The sequence below is a fragment of the Sinocyclocheilus anshuiensis genome, unplaced genomic scaffold (assembly GCF_001515605.1).
Source record: "Sinocyclocheilus anshuiensis isolate Anshui unplaced genomic scaffold, SAMN03320099.WGS_v1.1 scaffold1162, whole genome shotgun sequence".
Classification (NCBI taxonomy): Eukaryota; Metazoa; Chordata; class Actinopteri; order Cypriniformes; family Cyprinidae; genus Sinocyclocheilus; species Sinocyclocheilus anshuiensis.
The window spans coordinates 1575651-1596679 of NW_015540875.1; the positions used below are offsets into that span (position 1 = coordinate 1575651).

Here is a 21029-nt window from a genome sequence, read left to right on the forward strand (position 1 = left end):
ATCGTTTGACAGCACTATTTTTAACCTTCTGAACAACGTAAGATTAGCAGCTACATTGCAAAACAGGAAGTACATGGTCGCTGAATTGGTTGTGCACAGCTCGCCTAATGAGGAAAGTCATAGCAGGACAGGAAGTGGGCCAGATTATGTAACAGATATGCTCTTTTGTTGAACGTGGACCCACACCCTTCTAATGAGGTGAGCAGATTCCTACATTTAATTATGCCAGACCATTCAGACACACACTAAAACTAATTCAGACAGACGTCTCAGCAGCACAGGCCAGCGGCTACAGATCCTGCAGCGCCACAACACCAACCACATCAGAGAGCCAGAGCCTAGTTCAGAAAACTTCTCTTATGAGACTCAGCATGCTGCCAAGAAAGACAAAGTAAAGTTGCATTTATTAAAGGGCATTTTAGATTCCTTTTTCCTTGCTGAAGTTCACTTATAAGGCTTATCTAGGTTTCTTACATGTTGTTTTTCATGTTTATTCTGTACCCTTAGAAATAAACACAATTTTAATAACGCTAATTAACGTTTTCGCTACTGTATATTTAATATGTCTATATGTAAATGAGCTATATGTTATGATTTACAGCAGAGTTCATCTCAGTCTCAAGCCTCTGTTTAAGTTTATTCATGCAGATTATGCATATGCTCATTCTGACCTTTAGACTCTTGAAACGCTGGCCCGTATCATAAAAACAAAGACCTCTGGGAAGAGTTTACAAATTACAAAACATAACAGGGTGGGAAATGTGCAGTCATGCTTTAATTGTTGAAACTTCCTGCATTTAACATGTTGAATCTATTTGGTAACAACGGCTGTTTTGTAGAAATGATGGTTGATTAAATAAAATAAAAAAACACCCTTCATTCGAATCATTTCAGAGCAAATACATAAATATCATGATGAATATTTTATGATGCTCTCCAAGGCTGCATTTATTTGATCAAAAATACAGTAAAAACAGTAATAATGTGAAATATTATTGCAATTTAAAATAACTGATTTCTATTATAATATATTTTAAAATGTAATTAATTCCTGTGATGCAAAGTTGAATTTTCAGCATCATTACTCCAGTCTTCAGTGTCTCCTGCAGAAATCATTCTAATATACTGATTTAATGCTATTTTGTGCTGCTTCATATTTTTTTGTGGACAACATCATACATTTTCATTTGATTAATAAAAAGTTTATTTATTTGAAAAATCTTGCTGAATAAAAGTTTTTTGTTGTTGTTGTTTTTAAAGTACAGAAATATGTTTCTGGAAACGAGTTACAAAAGCTTCTATGACAATGAATCAGCCGACTTCGTCATCTTCAGCAAATTACTGGCTCTCATGAAACAAAGGATTAGCTGAAACTTTAATTGAATGCACTGTTATCGGCACAGGTCCTTATGTACCGCAGGTCAGTCTAATTGAATCGTACATCCCTATAGTGGCCAAAAGCATGGCAGGGTCACTTGTCAGGGCCAGATTATATTTCCATGCCAACAAAGAGCAGAACAGCTGCTTTAGCGTCTTTCTCTGATGGCTCGTGCTCAGAAAGCTCTCACAGAGATCAATCACGAGGCTGTGGTAACTTTCCAGGAAGTCGGGTCGGTGCGCACACTTTCTGATCGCCACGTGCCGACGGTCGCCCAGACCTGACAGAGATGCAGACAGGAAAGCTAACAATACGCAAGTGTCAAAACCTTCTTCACACCTTTCTAGATCCATGTAGACGTTGCCTTCATCTGCAACCAAAACAATCACTGAAAGAATCAGATTTGGGCTTGCACAGGCAAATACCACTCACATTCTCGACAGAAAATGTACAAATCTAGTTAGGTGACACTAAAGCTACTTACAGTGCACACATTATAGTAGAAACCCCATTTGGAGTAATTTAAAGCTAAGAATTATGATCAATGGCACACTGGTGAAAGTTCATGAATGCATTTTAATCAACTTGAATTAATCTAATCTATCAAACTAGTTCTTCATTCAAATCATCCAAAAATCAATTCACTGCAAAATCATTCCGACACATTTATTGAGCCAACACAGATGATCTGGTATATTTAATACTTTAATCTTTAAAAAAATATATATTTTTAATGGAAGTGCTTTGAAGGGAATGAATTTGTAGGCATACACTACTGTTCAAAGGTGTTTGTTTGTTTACTCATTTATTGAAAAAAATAAACTCTTATTCAGAAAGGATGCATTAAATTGTTCAAAAGTAACAGTGAAATCATTTATAATATATAATGTTACTAAAGGTTTTTATTTCAAATAAATGCGGTTTTTAAACTTTCTATTAATCAAAGAATCCTGGGGGGGGGGGGGGGATCAGTTTTCACAAACAACAACAACACAACATTCATAATAAGAAATGTTTCTTGAGCAGCAAATTATCATGTTAAGGCTTGTTCACACCGGGACGAATATCGCGCGTGATTATCACCGACGTTTAACACCTCGTGACTAAACAAATAGCGCCAATGTGAGTGTGCACACCTACGCACAAAACGCGAGGCGTAAAAGCGTCATTTTTTAAAAAACGCCTCGGGCTCGTTTTTTTTGTTTGACGTGCCGTGTTAAAAACTGGCCGACCAATGAGATTGGCGCTTTTGTTCACGTGCCTGGAGCTGCTGAAGTTACAGTAAAACACGACTTGGTGGCGCTCAAGCACAAAACGGTCTTGCCGAGCACACATTGATACCTAACGACAAAGAGGAAGTAAGTAGACCAAGAAGATGCATCGAGGCAAGATGAATGTAGAGCTGCTGGTCTCATTGGTGTCTGAACACAAAGGGCTTTACGACAAACGCGACAGTGACTACAAAAATCTCGATAAGAGGGAGTTGTTATGGAGAGGAATTGCAGATCAAATAGGATTCGATGTGTACCGGGGTATTTCTGTTTTTCATTAAGCGGCATCTAATGTCAGGGAGTGAATTTGCACGTTCACTCAGCTCATCGCCTGCGAAAATCGCTTGGGTATGAACACAAAAGACGCGTCGAAAAACGTTGGCGAAAAGCGTGCGCGATAATCGTCCCGGTGTGTACGAGGCTTAAGAATGATTTCTGAAGGATCATGTGACACTGAAGACTGGCTTTGATCACAGGAATAAATTACATTTAAAAATATATTTAAAAATAACCAGTTATATTAATATTTCACAAAATTACTGTTTTTACAGCATTTTTGCAAGAAATAAAAGCAGCCTTTGAGAGCAGAAGAGCCTTCTTTCAAAAGGCCTTAGAATGAAATTGTATATCAGAGAAGAGTGTAACTAACAAAAATCAGCACTATAGAAAATTCAAGGATAGAAAACTAGGGATGCACCGAATGTTCGGCAACCGAATTAAGCGAAAAGACCGAATAAATTGTACCGAACAATGACGTGACGCGATCAAATAGAGGCGCGCGCTAATGCAGCAAACATGACGGCAGTGTGGAAACAGCTGTCCGAGACAGACACAAAAATCATTACAAGCACCGACAACGAGAGACTGTTTAGTGCTGCATCGCATGTCTTCGACGAGAAGAGGAAGAGTGGTTGTTGCTGGTTACTGTATGATGATTAAAATCGCGAAATGCCCTTAAACAATTAAATAAACTGCAGAATGTTATGTTTTCTAATACACGCAGGAATTGCATGTGTTCAAACAGCGCTGCACGAGCTCGCGGCGCCAGGGTTCAAAGTCCAAAGCGCAAGGGAAATCTGTGCTGAAACTGTTACTCGTCCGGCTTCGGCCAAGAATTTTCATTTCGGTGCATCCCTATGGAAAACCATTTAAAATCCCCTGATATTTCCTGGTTTTCCATGACTGGATCTTTAATCGCTAGGCCACGCCACAGCTTTCTGGTTGTATCTGTATCAGAGATGCGGGTACTGGCCTCATGCGCGCACAGCTGCAGCAGCTGTCTCATCGCTGACATGCCCACTGTCATTACATTACTAATGGCTGGAGAAATTGCAGCCTTGGTGGCAGACAAACCACTATAGGGGGTATTTATAGAGTGGGGGACCAGGAGGAGGACAACAGCAACCCCTTGTTCAACTGGTGCACAAGCAGCGCTGCGTTTCCTCAAGGATGTGCATATCGTTCAGCTCATTCATATATGCTTGTCATCGGACAATAAACACTTTGCTCTTTAGATTTCGGAATCAGCCAAAAAATTAGTTTTTCTGTGATTATTTTCATAAATGTGTTTGGCAAAATGGGGGGAAAAAAACTTAAAAAACCATGTTCGGTATTCGGCCCAGTGTTGTGTTTGTGTTTGTTTTATAAAACCAATGCGATAATAAATAAGCCCATTTTTGACATGTTGATGATATGTGACCCTCGAGCACAAAACCAGTTTTAAGTCGCTGGGGTATATTTGTAGCAATAGCCAAAAATACATTGTATGGGTCAAAATTATTGATTTTTCTTTTATGCCAAAAATCATTAGGATATTAAGTAAATACCATGTTCTATGAAGATATTTTGTAAATTTTGTAAAAAATCTCAAAACTTAATTTTTGATTAGTAATATGCATTGCTAAGGACTTAATTTGGACAACTTTAAATGCGATTTTCTCAATATTTCGATTTTTTTGCACCCTCAGATTCCAGATTTTCAAATAGTTGTATCTCGACAAACAAACTAACAAACCATATATCAATGGAAAGCTTATTTATTCAGCTTTCAGATGATGTATATATCTCAATTTTGAAAAATTGACACTTAAGACTGGGTTTTGTGGTCCAGGGTCACATATGAGGAATTTGGTCTCATGTGGATCTGTTGCGTTCTTCCTGAAACGAGAGCTTGGAGACTTTCATTCCGTTCCTGCTCATCAAACTGCAAAACACGGCTATTCTCTGGGCAGTTTTCCCTGGAGTTTGGATTTATAATTTGTGATGGTGAATTATTCAAACATAAGCAAAAACAAAAACTGTTGCGACTCATTATCATGACCCATGGATACAGACCTGCTTTATTCATGGTTGCATCATCGCAACTCATCAAATCTGAGTCACCATGCATCCAAAAAGACTTTATTTCACTTCAGGCTACATAAAATCATGCAAACTAAGTGTGTGCCTGCAGAATTTCCCGGAAAGCTCATGGACATGGACTTGTTTGTTTTTGGTTATCAAACATTTCAGCAACAATAAGTTTTCTAAGCCATTTACAATCTAATTTTTCACAAAGTCATTGTAAAATGGTTTTCTTACTTAGTATTTCTTTTTGCCTTGTTTTCTAGTATAAATATCTAAACATTCTTAAATCAAGACGCATTTATGAGAGAATCAAAAATACTTAAGATCTTTTCTGAAAAATGTATCAAAATGAAGTGAGTTTTTGCTTAAAACAACATAAAATATCTGCCAAAGGGGTAAGAAAAATAATCTTAATTAAATAATCTTAAACAAAACGACCTTCTGAAACAAACAAACAAAAACATTCTTTGTCTGATCCCATTGTCAGATTTTTTTTTTCTTGTTTTAAGCAAAATCCCATTTAACTTTGATAGACATTGGTCTTTTTTTCTGAAAGAAGTAATTTTGCTTCAAGTAAATGTATCTAAATGTAAATAATACATAAGAATGTTTAGTTATCTGTACTGGAAAACAAGAAGAAAATACTGAGGAAGAATATAAAAAATAATAAGATTGTGTCACTTCAGGCTACATAAAATCATGCAAACTAAATGTGTGCATACAGAATTTCTCAGAAAGCTCAGCAGATTTTTTGTAAATGTTATGTTTGGTTATTAAATATTTTGGCTACTTTGTACTTTCAGCATCCAATAAATTTACCAAGCCATCTTAAATCTAATTTCCTTCCAAATCCACAAATTCACAGCAGAAATGGGTTTCTTAGTGTTTTTGCCTTGTTTTCCAGTACAAATATCTAAACATTCTTAAATCAAGATGCATTCATGAGAGAATCAAAAATACTTTGGATATTGTTCTTAAAATACTTAAGAATTAAGATGTTTTCTGAAAATGTATCAAAATTTATCAATTAAAACAACACAAAATATCTGCCAAAGGGGTTAGAAAAAATCATCTTATTTAAATAATCTTAATAAACAAAATTAGCTTCTCAAACAAGAAAAAAATCAGTCTTGTCTGATCCCGTTTTTTAGTCTTTTTTTCTGAAAGATGTAAGTCCTTTCGCTACAAGTAAATGCATCTAAATGTAAACATAAAAGAATGTTTCGATATATGTACTGGAAATCAAAACAAAACAATACTAGGAAGAACATTATTTTAAAAAATGTTTTTAATATTTTTTAATATTTAAATATTTATAATGTAAAAACAAATCTTAATTCAAGGGGATTTTTTTTTCTTACACAAGATTGTTGTGTTATTCTTTTTTAAGCATAAACTCACTTAGTTTTGATAGATATTAAGTCTTGTTTTCTGAAAGTCATTCTGCTTCTCGTATCTAAATGTAAACATATGTGACCCTGGACCACAAAATAAGGGTCAATTTTTCGAAATTGAGATTTATACATAATCTGAAAGCTGAATAAATAAGCTTTCCATTGTTGTATGGTTTGTTAGGATAGGACAATATTTGGCCGAGATACAACAATCTGAAAATCTGGAATCTGAGGGTGCAAAAAAAAAAGAAATATTGAGAAAATCACCTTTAAAGTTGTCCAAATGAAGTTCTTAGCAATGCATATTACTAACCAAAAATTAAGTTTTGATATATTTACGGTAGGAAATCTACAAAATATCTTCATGGAACATGATCTTTACTTAATATCCTAATGATTTTTGGCATAAAAGAAAAATCAATAATTTTGACCCATACAATGTATTTTTGGCTATTGCTACAAATATACCCCAGCGACTTAAGACTGGTTTTGTGCTCCAGGGTCACATATAAGAATGTTTAGATACTAAAACAAGACAAAAATATTGAAGAACATAATTTTTTGCAGTGTATGGACCAAAATAATAAATTTCAGCCAAACAAAGCTATTCTGTGGCACCTGAACACTCTGAATACAGTCTGTTGTACTGTATGAAAAACAGCTATGTAAATATTCTCTTTGTGTTTCAGTGAAAACAAATAACCACATATAGGTCTGGAAACACGAAAGTGAATAAATAATGAATTTTCATTTTTGGAGGACCTCTTCCTTTCAAGAAATGCACTCACCATCTCATAAGCGGTGACCACTTTCTTCAGGACTTCAGGCAGCAGGCCCTGGGCCTCCATGGTGAGGTACTGATCTCTGAGGTTAAACAGCAGAAGCGGGCTGCTGTCTGGGCCGATGAGGCGCGGGGAGAGCGCTAGTATACACTGCTTCAGGTTGGCCACCGCAGACAGACCGCAAAGCTCTTTAAACGGCACAATGGCATTCTGTGGAGGACATGTAGGTCAAAGAGTGAGCATGCACATAAATGTTTTGCAGCACAGAACAAGTTGTTTTGTTTATGATAATATCTTCCAATAAATGTAGGGCTGCATGATTAATCAAAATGAAAGCAAAATTGCAATATGGCTTCAATTTAATAAATATCTATATGCGCTGTGTGCTTTAAAGTGAAGCATGGTACTGTGTTCTTTTACACGCGAGCTGCTCATTTTCTGAGTGTTTGCAATGTTTCAGAGCCATTCACATGACCGTCCTTTCTGCATCTGCTCAGAGTTTGGGTCACTTTAATGTGCATTTTGGGAACGCAACATGCAACAACCATCTTCTTATACTTGAAATGAGAAGCGTTTATCAACAAAACAGAAACCCTGTGGTTTTCCGCCATAAGTTTTTCTAAGGTTTGACATTTGAAAAATGAAGAATTTAAGATATAAATACTGCAATTTTACAGTAGTAATTGAAAATAAAATTTCGACATTGTTATTACATGTGGTGTTCCATCGAAAATATTTTTCAAAGGTTTGACTTTTGAAAAATTAAGAAATTAAGACATGAATATAAATACTATAATTGTACAGTAGTAATTAAAAAATATTTTTTTTTCTTACTTTACTTTTTCAGTAAAATATTACAAAAGTCATATCTTTTTATTTTATTTAATAATTATATTTAGTAGTAGTAGTAGTAGTAGTAGCAGCAATAATAATAATAATAATAATATACTTTTAATAATAATTTTAAAAATGTATTGTTTTTCCTCAAATTCTAATTTTAGTCATTTTCATTAGGTTTCCTATTATTGTTATTTTTATTATTTTATAGTCACATTGATATACAATCACAGAATTTTGGCCAAATTGTGCAGCAACTAAAGGAAGCACAACAAACCTGGATGCATTTTTTTTCTTTTTAAACATTTAAATCGCATTGAAATTTATTTCATTAAAGTCACAACTTGATTTTTCCCCAAAAAATACAGCCCTAACCAAACATATTTTAAAAATGCTATGACAAAGTACAATAGTGACTAGTGGCTACTATTACGTTCTGAATGGAATACTAACATACTGCATGCTGTGCATATAATTTGCTAAAATGCAATTTTATATAATAATTTTTTGGTTTGAACCTTAAAGTTACATTAGCTTATCAGGTTGCATGTTTAATTGAGCAAATGCTTTCTAGTTATAATCTCAAAATACACAGTATTTTGCACATTTAAACTCTTGCATTCCAATCAATTAATAATTCAAGAAAAAAAATCAAGGCTGACAATATCACTTATAGTACACTGGAAATGTTGAGCGCATTGCATTATGGGATACTGTACTGTATGCATACTGCATGCTCCACCTAATATACTGTGTATGCATGTACATAGCACGCAGCAGAAATAGCATTATAGTAACATGCTATTCTGATCATAACCGGTGACCTAATTGTGGGTGGTGACGAGAAAACAAAAACCAAGCCAATGGTAGCAATGTGCCGACTTCCCCATAGTGAACGTCCACGAACAAGAAATGCGATAGGAAGTGGTTTTTGTAAAGTGTGTCTTCTACAAAAGCACTGCTCTGAATGTGGGAGGAAGATGTCATTTTTCTTGTGCAGTTTAAAACACAAGCAACAGCAATATTTAACAGACACACATTTACCCACTATTACTACTGAATGCAGCAGAAGCGTCACAGAAAACCAACGAACGAAAAACAAATTGAAACACCATCTGCGGTATAATCTTATGAAGAAGAAAAAAATGTTTCCTGACTTCAAAATCTTCTCAGTGCTTTCTTGCAATAGTAGTGCCAACCCCTTTTATCCATGAGACGACCTAATCTCTTCTTGAGGGGATATAACCGACACATGCCTCAGGACATACTTAACCCTGTGTTATGTAACATTTTCCACATCAAATATTAAAAGAAATTTGGCTGATCTCCTACCTGTAGCCTATATATGAGAATATTTTCAGTTCTCATGGCTAAAAAAGGGTCTGCAGTCGATCTCCAAGGCGTTTTTTGTGCCAGCCCAACAACTTGTGCAACTTCAAGGAATTGCAGCTGATTAAAATCAGCACTTTTTTTTTATCAGTGCCAGAGAGATTTCAGTTCAAATGCTCCTGGCCTTGTGAAGAGAAATGTCCTGTAAGCCGTGCTTCCTTCTCAGGGTCAACTTTCTGAAGTTTCATTTGGGAAAACTTTCTCACGCTACTCAAAGAAGGCTTTTGCCACACTGAAATACAGTTGGGCAAGCTGTCTTGGCAAGCTGCAAACTAAACATTTGCTGAGTTGAGACATTTGCATAACTTTGCAGATACTGAATGGGGTGAATCTCACAAAACATGTCCAGGTCATACATCACCTAAAAATAGGATATTATATTTTCCCTAATCACCCTACAAATAAGACTATGGAAATCCCTTTTCCACCATTGAATAAAAAAAATGTAAACATAGATACAGGTATATACACGCAATTCTTACTTTTTTGTCAGAATTGCGTGATATAAACTCACAATTCTGAGGAAAAGACACAGAATTGAGAGTTTATATTTTGCAATTCTGACTTTCTCAGAATTGTGAGTTTATATCACGCAATTCTGACTTTATTACTCGCAACTGTGACTTTATATCACACAATTCTGATAAAAAGGTTGGAACTGAGTTTATATCAAGTCAGAATCGCAATTGCCAGAAAACAAAAAGTTAGAATTGTGAGACAAAAAAAGTCAAAATTAGTGGCAGAAACAGGCTTCCATGTAAAAAGAATATAATGCAAAAAAACTTTTTTTCTGTTTATTACACCAAAGACTGGTAAGATGTTTTTAAGAACTTAATTTTAAATTAAAATTTTATAACTAAAACTGATTTTCAGAGATTTTTCTGTTTTTTTTTCAATGATGGTAATAAATATCAACTTTTTAAATTAAATTTAAATTAAATTAAATATCAACTAGGAATGATTTTACAGTATTCACCTTCATTTTTGCATTCAAACAGATCATGTCATGACTTTTTGTTTCTCATTGAGGTAAGCGTTATCTCACCTGCATGTTCTCTCTGAGATCAGTGGCCTCCCGAAGTGGCTGTGCAGCAGATTTAAAGACTTCATCTACAGCCTTGATGAGAAGTATCCTCATAGTGGCGTACTCCCGACCCCTTTTACTCTTGCGGACCGAAAGCCCCCTTTTGTGAGGTTTACCACCACCGCGACGGTTAGTAATGGCCACATGGACAAAGACCCAGGCATGTGGAAGGACTTCGCCCGTCAGCGACTGGAGGGGAATGTGGCGGAAACCTGGCTGAATGCATTCAAACGGAATTGTGTACTGACCGATAAACTCGTCCCCAATGTAGTCGTCATCCAGAACAACAAAGCGCACCATTGCAAGTTCCGGAAGGTTAATCTGAAACTCGAAACTCTCGTCAAAGATGGGGTTGTCGCCATTCTGATGGATCGTTTTAGTCCTTTGTTCTGCACAATCTGCAGGGATGCCATGAATTTCAACGTAAACGTAGGGATCTACCACATCGCCTTTGGCGCCTGAGCCCTTGGGTTTGGGTAAATTTTGTCCGCTAATGATCTTTATGTGAAGGAGCTGTGGAGACACTCCCGGAACAGAGTCTTTAGTATTGGCACTGAAATAAGACACCTGCTCCCTCATGATCGCTGGGCGTAAAACATACCCACAGTTCCCGTTTTGTCTAAACCAGCCAATGTTGAGGTCCATCATGAGACCAGGTGTTTGATAGTTCATTGCTACTATTTGACAGCCACATTTCCAAAAGTCCTGCGGGTTCATGTTGCTGGAATCAATTCGCATTGGACTTGGGTAAATCCTCGCTAGAAACTTCTTGTTGTAGTTAACAAACTCGCCAGGGTGGTCAGTGGCACACCGACTGGCAAAGACCTCATTGAAGGAGCAGAGCTCCCAGTGCTTCTGGTTCTGGAAAGCTGTCTGGAAATCCTTAAACCGAACAGACTTGCATAAGGTTACCAAGTCCGAGAGATCCTTAGAGAGCTGGAACTTTTTGGGTTGAACAACCGTCTGCTGCTCACCACCTTCGTTGTTCATCCTTTGAGACATTTCCGCACCCTCGTCCTCATCAGTCACCTCGCCTTCAGAGCCGGTGCAGTTGCTCGCAAGTTTCTTTCCTTTCAGAAGAATCTTTCCCTTTAGGTCCGAAGGGGACGGAAGGTAGTTGTCCTCAAGGTTGGGAGGATCCGTGTGAATTTTGTCTCCGAGTATTTTCTTCAGGTGCTGAAACATTACCTTCTGTTGCTTCAAGGAACAGTGGTTCTCCAAGCACAAGATCAAAGGAAATTCCGAGGCTACGAAAGCGTACTTGTTGATGATGTCAATGACGCTGCGGAAAACAATATGCGAGGTCATCGTATGGCCCGTGTAAATGACCGGTTCATTATCGGGCCCATCCCACACATCAAGTTCCACACTCCTGCAGCCCATCTTTAGGGCACGGATGTAGCCCGTAATGTCTGATGGACCTCTGAACTGGTCCTCAATCAGGTAGGTATTGTGGGAAGAGTTTATGTAATAGTGAGAAAGGGGTTGGTTCATGTCTTGGCATACTATTTTTTGTTCTGGATCAAAGATGTGGCAGTCTGCTGACATGAGGTAATTGGTAAACCCATCCAGGGAGAGCCATCCCTTGAGTTGCCCCTCCTTCGAGGGTTCATACTTCTGAATAATTTCCACACTGATGTCTTCGCTCACCTTGGCCATGCCCTGCTCTGCCTCCAAAAAGATCATCAAGTCCTTGGTGTCAAGAAATTCCTTGTTGCTTGAGAACTGGACCAACAAAAAATAGATTTCTGGTCTTGTGCAAAGGTCGTGAAAGACTTCGATGAACTCCTCCTTGGTCACGTCGGAACCGATTTTATCTTTCGCTTTGTGCAACTCTTTGAACTTCAGCTCTACCTTGACATTTTTCAGTCCAGGACTTAACTTCTTGATCAGCTGTACGGCCGAACAAAGACTAATGCATTTTCCGCCAATGACGTCCGCTTCATCGAAGAGGTCACCCAGCCAGGATGCACGCATGTTGTCCTGACTGCTCTGAATCATGTTAAGTGTGTGTTTTCCATACGACATTAAGTACCTGAGTCCAGTCACCCATATATTTGCTACATCGGCTGAATTTGCCACTAAATCAAGCGATTCATAGTTCTCCCCATAGATTATAGAGAACGCACAATCCTCGGAAATCTGATCCGAAATTCCATTGGTCCTGAAGGTGTCTGTGTTTTTACCGGTTCGCACCTCTTTAATCGATTTTACATCAATCTTGGCCTTGTCCGACTCTTTTTTGGATGGCTCCCATCGCAGAGACTGCATGTCGGCATCTAGGAGGAAATATCGGTGGTAGACTCTGGAGTTGGAGCGTACTTTCCTCAGTTCAGACCCGTCCACCATAGAATTAATACAGTCGCTTGCACTGCTGATCTTCTTCTCTGTTGGCATGCTACTGAACGACACCGTCTTTTTCCTTTCCCTGCAACGCCTGGAACCATCCTGGAAAATAAAGCAATTTATCATCAGTATTGAACCTCTGGACAACTACAGTATAATATGATGAACACATTTATGGAGAGGCATAACATTTTGACTTTCCCCAATATTTTTCTAAAGCTAAGTTATAAGAAACAAACTGTATAAACTGCGGACCTTCATCAAACCCGGAACTAATCGAGCCATTTGTGCCAGGCTGGGGAGAAAGGTACTTTAATAATTAGAGGTCGACCGATAGTGGATTTTGCCGATACCGATAGCTAGGTTGGACCACACTGGCCGATTAATTAACCGATAGTTTTAAAATTGATACTGAACAAAAACTAAAATAGTGCTTTATTAACAAAAACAGTACTGAACCACTAGTAGTATTAGTAAAAAAAAATATATATAATAATAGTAAATGCTGAAATTAACACTCTAACAAGGAACAATACTTTCATTACACAGCTTTCATTAATCTTAATGCTACAAATGGACTCTTATTTTAAAGTGTTACCATTTACTTCTCAGCCGCTCCAGCAATGGATGCAACCCGGAAAACTATCTGTAAGAGCCATTTTTGTCTTTACTGTGAATTATGTACGTGTATGCCCAGTAGGGGTCACTCTTGGGTGATTGTTCACAGAATATAGGTGGGAACCTTCCTTCAGGTAACAGGTGTTGCTGGAGGGAAGGTGCACACAGTTTTTTGACCGCTACGCTAGGCTGTTTGTACCACGCTATGCAAGTCGTTGTAAAGGTGAAGGATAGGTGGATATGTTGACCGTTTGTTTGGATTCTTGCCTACATGGAAATGAAGACCAATAACAGTAAAATAAATCTACAACAATGAGCATTTTTACATCTAGCGTGGACATTCCAGTTAATAGTAATCCAAGCGTGTGTGTCCATTTACAAGCACCGTCCAGCATCCCTCAGCTGCTTAAAGTATCTTTGCATGGACTTTATTTACATCGAGATCAGCTGCAATCACGACGTCGCAGCGTTCGCATCTGTGGGTTACACACGCAAGTCTCTCCTACTGGGTTACGAACCATCCATCAGCGCAACGAAAGATATCTGAGCTGTTCTACAAACGTCAGCAGAGGAGCTTTGTTCAAACATTGGCGCCCAACGTGAAGAGGTATGTTTAGTAGCGCTACTTAAGTTTGAATGGCCATTTAACTTTGTGTGCACATATTATGGTACGTAAATCCAAATGCATTGGTTGTTAAAGAAAATAATTAACTTTGCGAACTAGTTTCATGATCGCTTCGATCCTGCTTTTGACTTTCTGTGGATTATGGAGGCATCTGAAAGTGAGCACAGGCCTATGGAAACGCCACAGTTGAATGTTTTAAATGACGTTGATGTTCAAATGGACAAAGAAAAACGTTCAAGTAAAACGAGTACATGCAGTAGTGTTTCTTCTGCCAGAGTTACCAATCCATCGAGTGCGCAACGAAAGACACCGGAGATGCTCTACAAACGTGAGCAGAGGAGCTTTGTTCAAACATTGGCGCCCAACGTGAAGAGGAATGTTTAGTAGCGCTACTTATTGTTGAATGGCCATTTAACTTTGTGTGCACACATTATAGTACGTAAATCCAATGCATTGGTTGTTAAAGAAAATAATTAACTTTGCGAACTAGTTTCATTATCGCTTCGATCCTGCTTTTGACTTTCTGTGGATTATGGAGGCATCTGAAAGTGAGCACAGGCCTATGGAAACGCCACAGTTGAATGTTTTAAATGACGTTGATGTTCAAATGGACAAAGAAAAACGTTCAAGTAAAACGAGTACATGCAGTAGTGTTTCTTCTGCCAGAGTTATAGCTGAGGCAAATAAGGCTGCACTGCTCGCTCGTATGGCAGCGTTAAAGGAAAAACATGCTTTGGAGGAGCAAGAGCAGATGATAAAGAGGAAAAAGGAGCAACTGGAGTTGAATGCAATGCTAGCAGAATCTACTGCTAAACTTGCAGTTTTACAGGCCTCTGAAAGTCACAGTGTTTCTAAAGCCTCTTATAATATGCATTCTCAATTGGAAAGGGAAAGGGAGAAAGCATCCTCAATTATTTTGAATCCAGAGGCAGAGGTGTTTGAATCTGCTGCTTGTAGTAAAATGGAAAACGAAGTATCAGCAGTGGATCCTCCTTTGGCATCTTCTGTGCCGTATCAGGACATTCGTCAGCAGACTTGGCAGGAATGTACGGACTTAGAAAGACAGAGTTCCCAGCATATACTAGGAGACACATCAGTTCAATCTCATGGACCTCTTGCATCTGATAGGACTTTTCAACATCTATCAGTTCAATCTCATGGACCTCTTACATCCAAATGCCTGTAAGTTCTGACAACATGGTATCTAAGGGAGATTTGTCCAAGTGGCCTTACTTAGCAAAGGTTAAAGTTCCCCGTATAATGGCTAACGTTGAGTTGTTGATTGGAAACAACGCTCCCAAGATGTTGGAGCCTTGGAAAGTTATAAATAGCCATGGGGATGGCCCTTATGGCATAAGAACGGCATTAGGTTGGGTCATCAATGGTCCTTTGAATGCAGGCAGCTTTGAGATTGAAGACTGTTCGGCAGTGGTTAACAGGATTTCTGTGTGCAGACTGGAGGAGATGTTGCTTAAACAATACAACCATGACTTCAGTGAGCGAGCTGTAGAAGAGCAAGGATTGTCAAGAGAGGATATTAGATTCTTGGAGATTGCTGAGAGTTCTGTCAAGCTTGAGGACAATCATTATACCTTAAAGTTGCCCTTTAAAAAGGAAAATGTGTATCTTTCTAACAACTTCTCTTTGGAAAAACAGCGGATACTTGGATTGAAGAAGAGATTCCAGAGAGATGAGCAGTTTTATCAGGAGTATGTAACATTTGTCAAAGAAATGATCAACAAAGGATATGCAGAGCAAGTGTCCACTCAGCAGCTGAAAGGAGACAGCGGCAAGGTGTGGTACATTCCTCACCATGGTGTACGTCATCCCAGGAAGAGGAACCTGCGGGTGGTTTTTGATTGTGGTGCGGCATTCAAAGGAACATCATTAAATCAAGTGCTTCTGCAAGGTCCCAATTTTACAAGTACATTGCTTGGTGTTCTCCTAAGGTTTAGGCAGGAGTCGGTAGCTGTCATGGGAGACATACAGGCAATGTTTCATCAGGTTAGTGTGGCAGAAGAGGACCGGGATTTCCTCCGTTTCTTGTGGTGGCAGAACGGAGATTTTACAAAAGAAGTGTCAGTGTTTCGCATGACTGTCCATCTTTTTGGGGCTGTCTCCTCTCCAAGTTGCGCTGCCTTTGCTTTGTGAAAAACAGCAGATGATCATCAATGTGAATTCCATGAGGAGGTTGTACAAACTCTCAAAGATAATTTTTATGTAGATGATTGCCGTAAGAGTGTGGCATCTGAAGAAGAAGCAGTTTCTTTAGTTCAAGACCTTTCCAATCTCTGTCAGCAAGGAGGTTTTACTCTGACAAAATGGATTAGCAATAAGCGCATTGTTCTGCAAAACCTTCCTGAGGAGTGTCGAGCCAAAGAGTGGAAGGAGTTGGATCTGGACAAGGACAGCTTGCCTGTTGAGAGAGCTCTTGGTTTGTTGTGGTGTGCGGAAACGGATTCATTTAAGTTCAAAATGGAGATTCAGGAGAAGTCCTGCACAAGACGTGGAATGTTGTCGGTGTCCAGTTCAGTATACGATCCACTTGGGTTTTTGTCACCAGTAGTGCTACCTGCTAAGATCATGTTACAGGAGCTATGCCGGAGGAACGTTGGATGGGATGAGACTGTGCCCCATGACATCTTGCGTGGCTGGACATGGTGGTTGAAGGAACTGAATGCACTCTCTGAATTCAAGGTTGAGAGATGCATTAAGCCTATGATTTGTGGGTCCTACATACATGCGCAGCTTCATCATTTTTCAGATGCAAGCGAACAAGGATATGGCACAGTCACTTACCTTAGAATCCAGAATAGCAACGGTGACATCCATGTTTCCTTCCTCGTGGGCAAGGCCCGAGTAACACCTTTAAAGGCCATCACTGTTCCCCGCTTGGAGCTAACTGCAGCTGTTCTTGCTGTCCGTGTTGATCTGATGCTAAAAAAAGAGCTGAGGCTCCAGCTGCAGGAATCAGTCTTCTGGACAGACAGCACATCTGTGCTCAAGTATGTCATGAATGAGGACAAGCATTTTCATACTTTTGTTGCCAACAGAGTCTCCATCATCAGGGAAGCCACAAAGACATCACAGTGGCGATATGTTGGCACAAAGGAGAATCCAGCTGACGATGCATCCAGAGGAAGGAGGGCTGGAGATTTTATCAAGAACAACAGATGGATAGAAGGACCCAAGTTTCTGTACAAACCAGAAGAGGATTGGCCTGTAAATATGGTGGACACTGCAGTAGGGCTTGATGACCTTGAGATTAAGAAGGAAGCTTTTGTGAATGTGGTAAATACTCAAGGCTCACTAAAGAGTACAAATAGGTTGATGGCTTACTTTTCAGACTGGAGGAGACTTTGAGTATCAGTTGCCTGGTTGCTTAAGTTAAAGAGAATTTTGTTGAGAAGGATTTGCAAGAGGAGAGAGTCAGATACTGCTGATGCCAACAAGCAGAGTGCCCTGGTGCAAGGGAATCAAATAGCTAAAGGTACAACAGGAGGACAAACCTTGTCGGCAGAGGATCTTATGGAAGCCGAGATGGCTATAATCTGCTATTGCCAACAGCAAAGATTGCCTGAGGAGATCGCTGCTTTGTCTTCTGGAAAGGATACAGTGAGCAAATGGAGTGCCATCTATAAGTTGGATAACGGGCTTCTGAGAGTCGGAGGGCGGCTGATACGGGGTTCGTTGCCAGAAGACACAAAACATCCGCTACTCCTCACTAAAGATCAGCATGTGGCTACCCTCATATTGATGGATTTACATCAACAGCTTGGCCATAGTGGGCGTAATCACATGTTGTCTGCATTAAGAAGGAGGTATTGGATCACAGGTGCAACCTCAGCTGTGAGGAAGATCGTAGTAGAATGTTGCTTCTGTAAAAAATATAATAGGAGGATGATGGGGCAGAAGATGGCTTACCTGCCTAGCTGCCTTTGCTTTTCGAAAAACAGCAGATGATCATCAATGTGAATTCCATGAGGAGGTTGTACAAACTCTCAAAGAGAATTTTTATGTAGATGATTGCCTTAAGAATGTGGCATCTGAAGAAGAAGCAGTTTCTTTAGTTCAAGACCTTTCCAATCTCTGTCAGCAAGGAGGTTTTACTCTGACAAAATGGATTAGCAATAAGCGCATTGTTCTGCAAAACCTTCCTGAGGAGTGTCGAGCCAAAGAGTGGAAGGAGTTGGATCTGGACAAGGACAGCTTGCCTGTTGAGAGAGCTCTTGGTTTGTTGTGGTGTGCGGAAACGGACTCATTTAAGTTCAAAATGGAGATTCAGGAGAAGTCCTGCACAAGACGTGGAATGTTGTCGGTGTCCAGTTCAGTATACGATCCACTTGGGTTTTTGTCACCAGTAGTGCTACCTGCTAAGATCATGTTACAGGAGCTATGCCGGAGGAACGTTGGATGGGATGAGACTGTGCCCCATGACATCTTGCGTGGCTGGACACGGTGGTTGAAGGAACTGAATGCACTCTCTGAATTCAAGGTTGAGAGATGCGTTAAGCCTATGATTTGTGGGTCCTACATACATGCGCAGCTTCATCATTTTTCAGATGCAAGCGAACAAGGATATGGCACAGTCACTTACCTTAGAATCCAGAATAGCAACGGTGACATCCATGTTTCCTTCCTCGTGGGCAAGGCCCGAGTAAAACCTTTAAAGGCCATCACTGTTCCCCGCTTGGAGCTAACTGCAGCTGTTCTTGCTGTCCGTGTTGATCTAATGCTAAAAAAAGAGCTGAGGCTCCAGCTGCAAGAATCAGTCTTCTGGACAGACAGCACATCTGTGCTCAAGTATGTCATGAATGAGGACAAGCGTTTTCATACTTTTGTTGCCAACAGAGTCTCCATCATCAGGGAAGCCACAAAGACATCACAGTGGCGATATGTTGGCACAAAGGAGAATCCAGCTGACGATGCATCCAGAGGAAGGAGGGCTGGAGATTTTATCAAGAACAACAGATGGATAGAAGGACCCAAGTTTCTGTGCAAATCAGAAAAGGATTGGCCTGTAAATATGGTGGACACTGCAGTAGGGGTTGATGACCTTGAGGTTAAGAAGGAAGCTTTTGTGAATGTGGTAAATACTCAAGGCTCACTGAAGAGTACAAATAGGTTGATGGCTTACTTTTCAGACTGGAGGAGACTTCGAGTATCAGTTGCCTGGTTGCTTAAGTTAAAGAGGATGTTGTTGAGAAGGATTTGCAAGAGGAGAGAGTCAGATACTGCTGATGCCAACAAGCAGAGTGCCCTGGTGCAAGGGAATCAAATAGCTAAAGGTACAACAGGAGGACAAACCTTGTCGGCAGAGGATCTTATGGAAGCCGAGATGGCTATAATCTGCTATTGCCAACAGCAAAGATTCAGTGAGCAAACGGAGTGCCATCTATAAGTTGGATCCATGGTTGGATAACGGGCTTCTGAGAGTCGGAGGGCGGCTGATACGGGGTTCGTTGCCAGAAGACACAAAACATCCGCTACTCCTCACTAAAGATCAGCATGTGGCTACCCTCATATTGAAGGATTTACATCAACAGCTTGGCCATAGTGGGCGTAATCACATGTTGTCTGCATTAAGAAGGAGGTATTGGATCACAGGTGCAACCTCAGCTGTGAGGAAGATCGTAGTAGAATGTTGCTTCTGTAAAAAATATAATAGGAGGATGATGGGGCAGAAGATGGCTTACCTGCCTAAGGAAAGGATTCTGCCAGACCATCCGCCGTTTACCAACACAGGCGTTGACTATTTTGGACCAATAGAGGTGAAGAAGGGAAGAGGCATAGTGAAACGCTATGGTGTAATCTTCACCTGCTTGGCCAGTAGAGCTGTTCATCTTGAACTGGCCAATTCTCTTGACACAGATGCCTGTATTAATGCTCTGCGCCGATTTATCAGTAGAAGAGGGCAAGTGGAGCATCTTCTTTCAGATAATGGCACAAATTTTATAGGAGCAGAGAGGGAACTTCGGGAGGCACTTTCATCATTGAATCAGGCTAAGATTCAAGGAGTTTTATGTCAGAAGGGCATTAAGTGGAGTTTCAACCCTCCAGCTGGATCCCATTATGGTGGGGTTTGGGAGCGGGTCATCCGCATGTTGAGGAAGATCCTCACTGCCGTTCTCCAACAGCAGACACTTGATGATGACAGTTTCCATACGGTCTTGTGTGAAGCAGAGGCGATCTTGAACGATCGACCAATCACCAAACTGTCTGACGATCCAATGGATCTTGAAGCTCTCACTCCCAATCATCTTCTGTTGTTGAAGGGAAAACCATCCTTATCTCCTGGGTTGTTCGATGTTCATGACTTATACATAAAAAGAAGGTGGAAACAGGTTCAGTACATTTCAGACCTCTTTTGGAAGAGATGGGTGAGGGAATACCTACCGTTGCTGCAGGAGAGGCAGAAATGGAACAAGATTAAAAATAGCCTTAAGTCTGGAGACGTTGTGACCATTATGGATCCAACGGCACCTCGAGGATCCTGGCCACTTGGAAGAGTTTTGGAAACATTCCCTGACAAGAAAGGGCTGGCATGCTCTGTTCGCTTACAAACTAAGACAAGTGTTATTGATAGGCCTGTAGCACAATTTTGCTTTTTACATGAGTCTATGGGTTAAGGGGTTTGTTACAAGCATGTATTGTGCTCACTATTTGTATTTGTTTATGGCTCTTTGTTATGTGTTGGGAATTGGCATGTTGATTCATCCCAATTAGGGCTGGATTCTTGCCTACATGGAAATGAATACGAATAACGGTAAAAAATAAATCTACAACAATGAGCATTTTTACATCTAGTGTGGACATTCCAGTTAATAGTAATCCAAGCGTGCGCGTCCATTTACAAGCACCGTCCAGCATCCCTCAGCTGCTTAAAGTATTAGACTTGGCCGCTTACAATAACAAAGAAGGTTAAACTGAGAGAATAAAAGCAAAGACACTTCGAATAC

At 39.8% G+C, this 21029-nt stretch overlaps 1 protein-coding gene across 2 annotated transcripts in view; it reads right to left on the reverse strand.

Annotated features, from left to right (window-relative positions):
- LOC107688208 (inactive phospholipase C-like protein 2) overlaps window positions 1-21029 on the reverse strand; it is a 55668-nt gene that overhangs the window by 13954 nt on the left and 20685 nt on the right. For both annotated transcript variants that reach the window (XM_016485817.1, XM_016485818.1), the window contains exons 2-3: window positions 10443-12929; window positions 7178-7381 (exon numbers count right to left, since the gene is read on the reverse strand). In XM_016485817.1, the coding sequence (XP_016341303.1) occupies window positions 7178-7381; window positions 10443-12929 (2691 nt within the window). The remainder of the gene's footprint in view (window positions 1-7177; window positions 7382-10442; window positions 12930-21029) is intronic.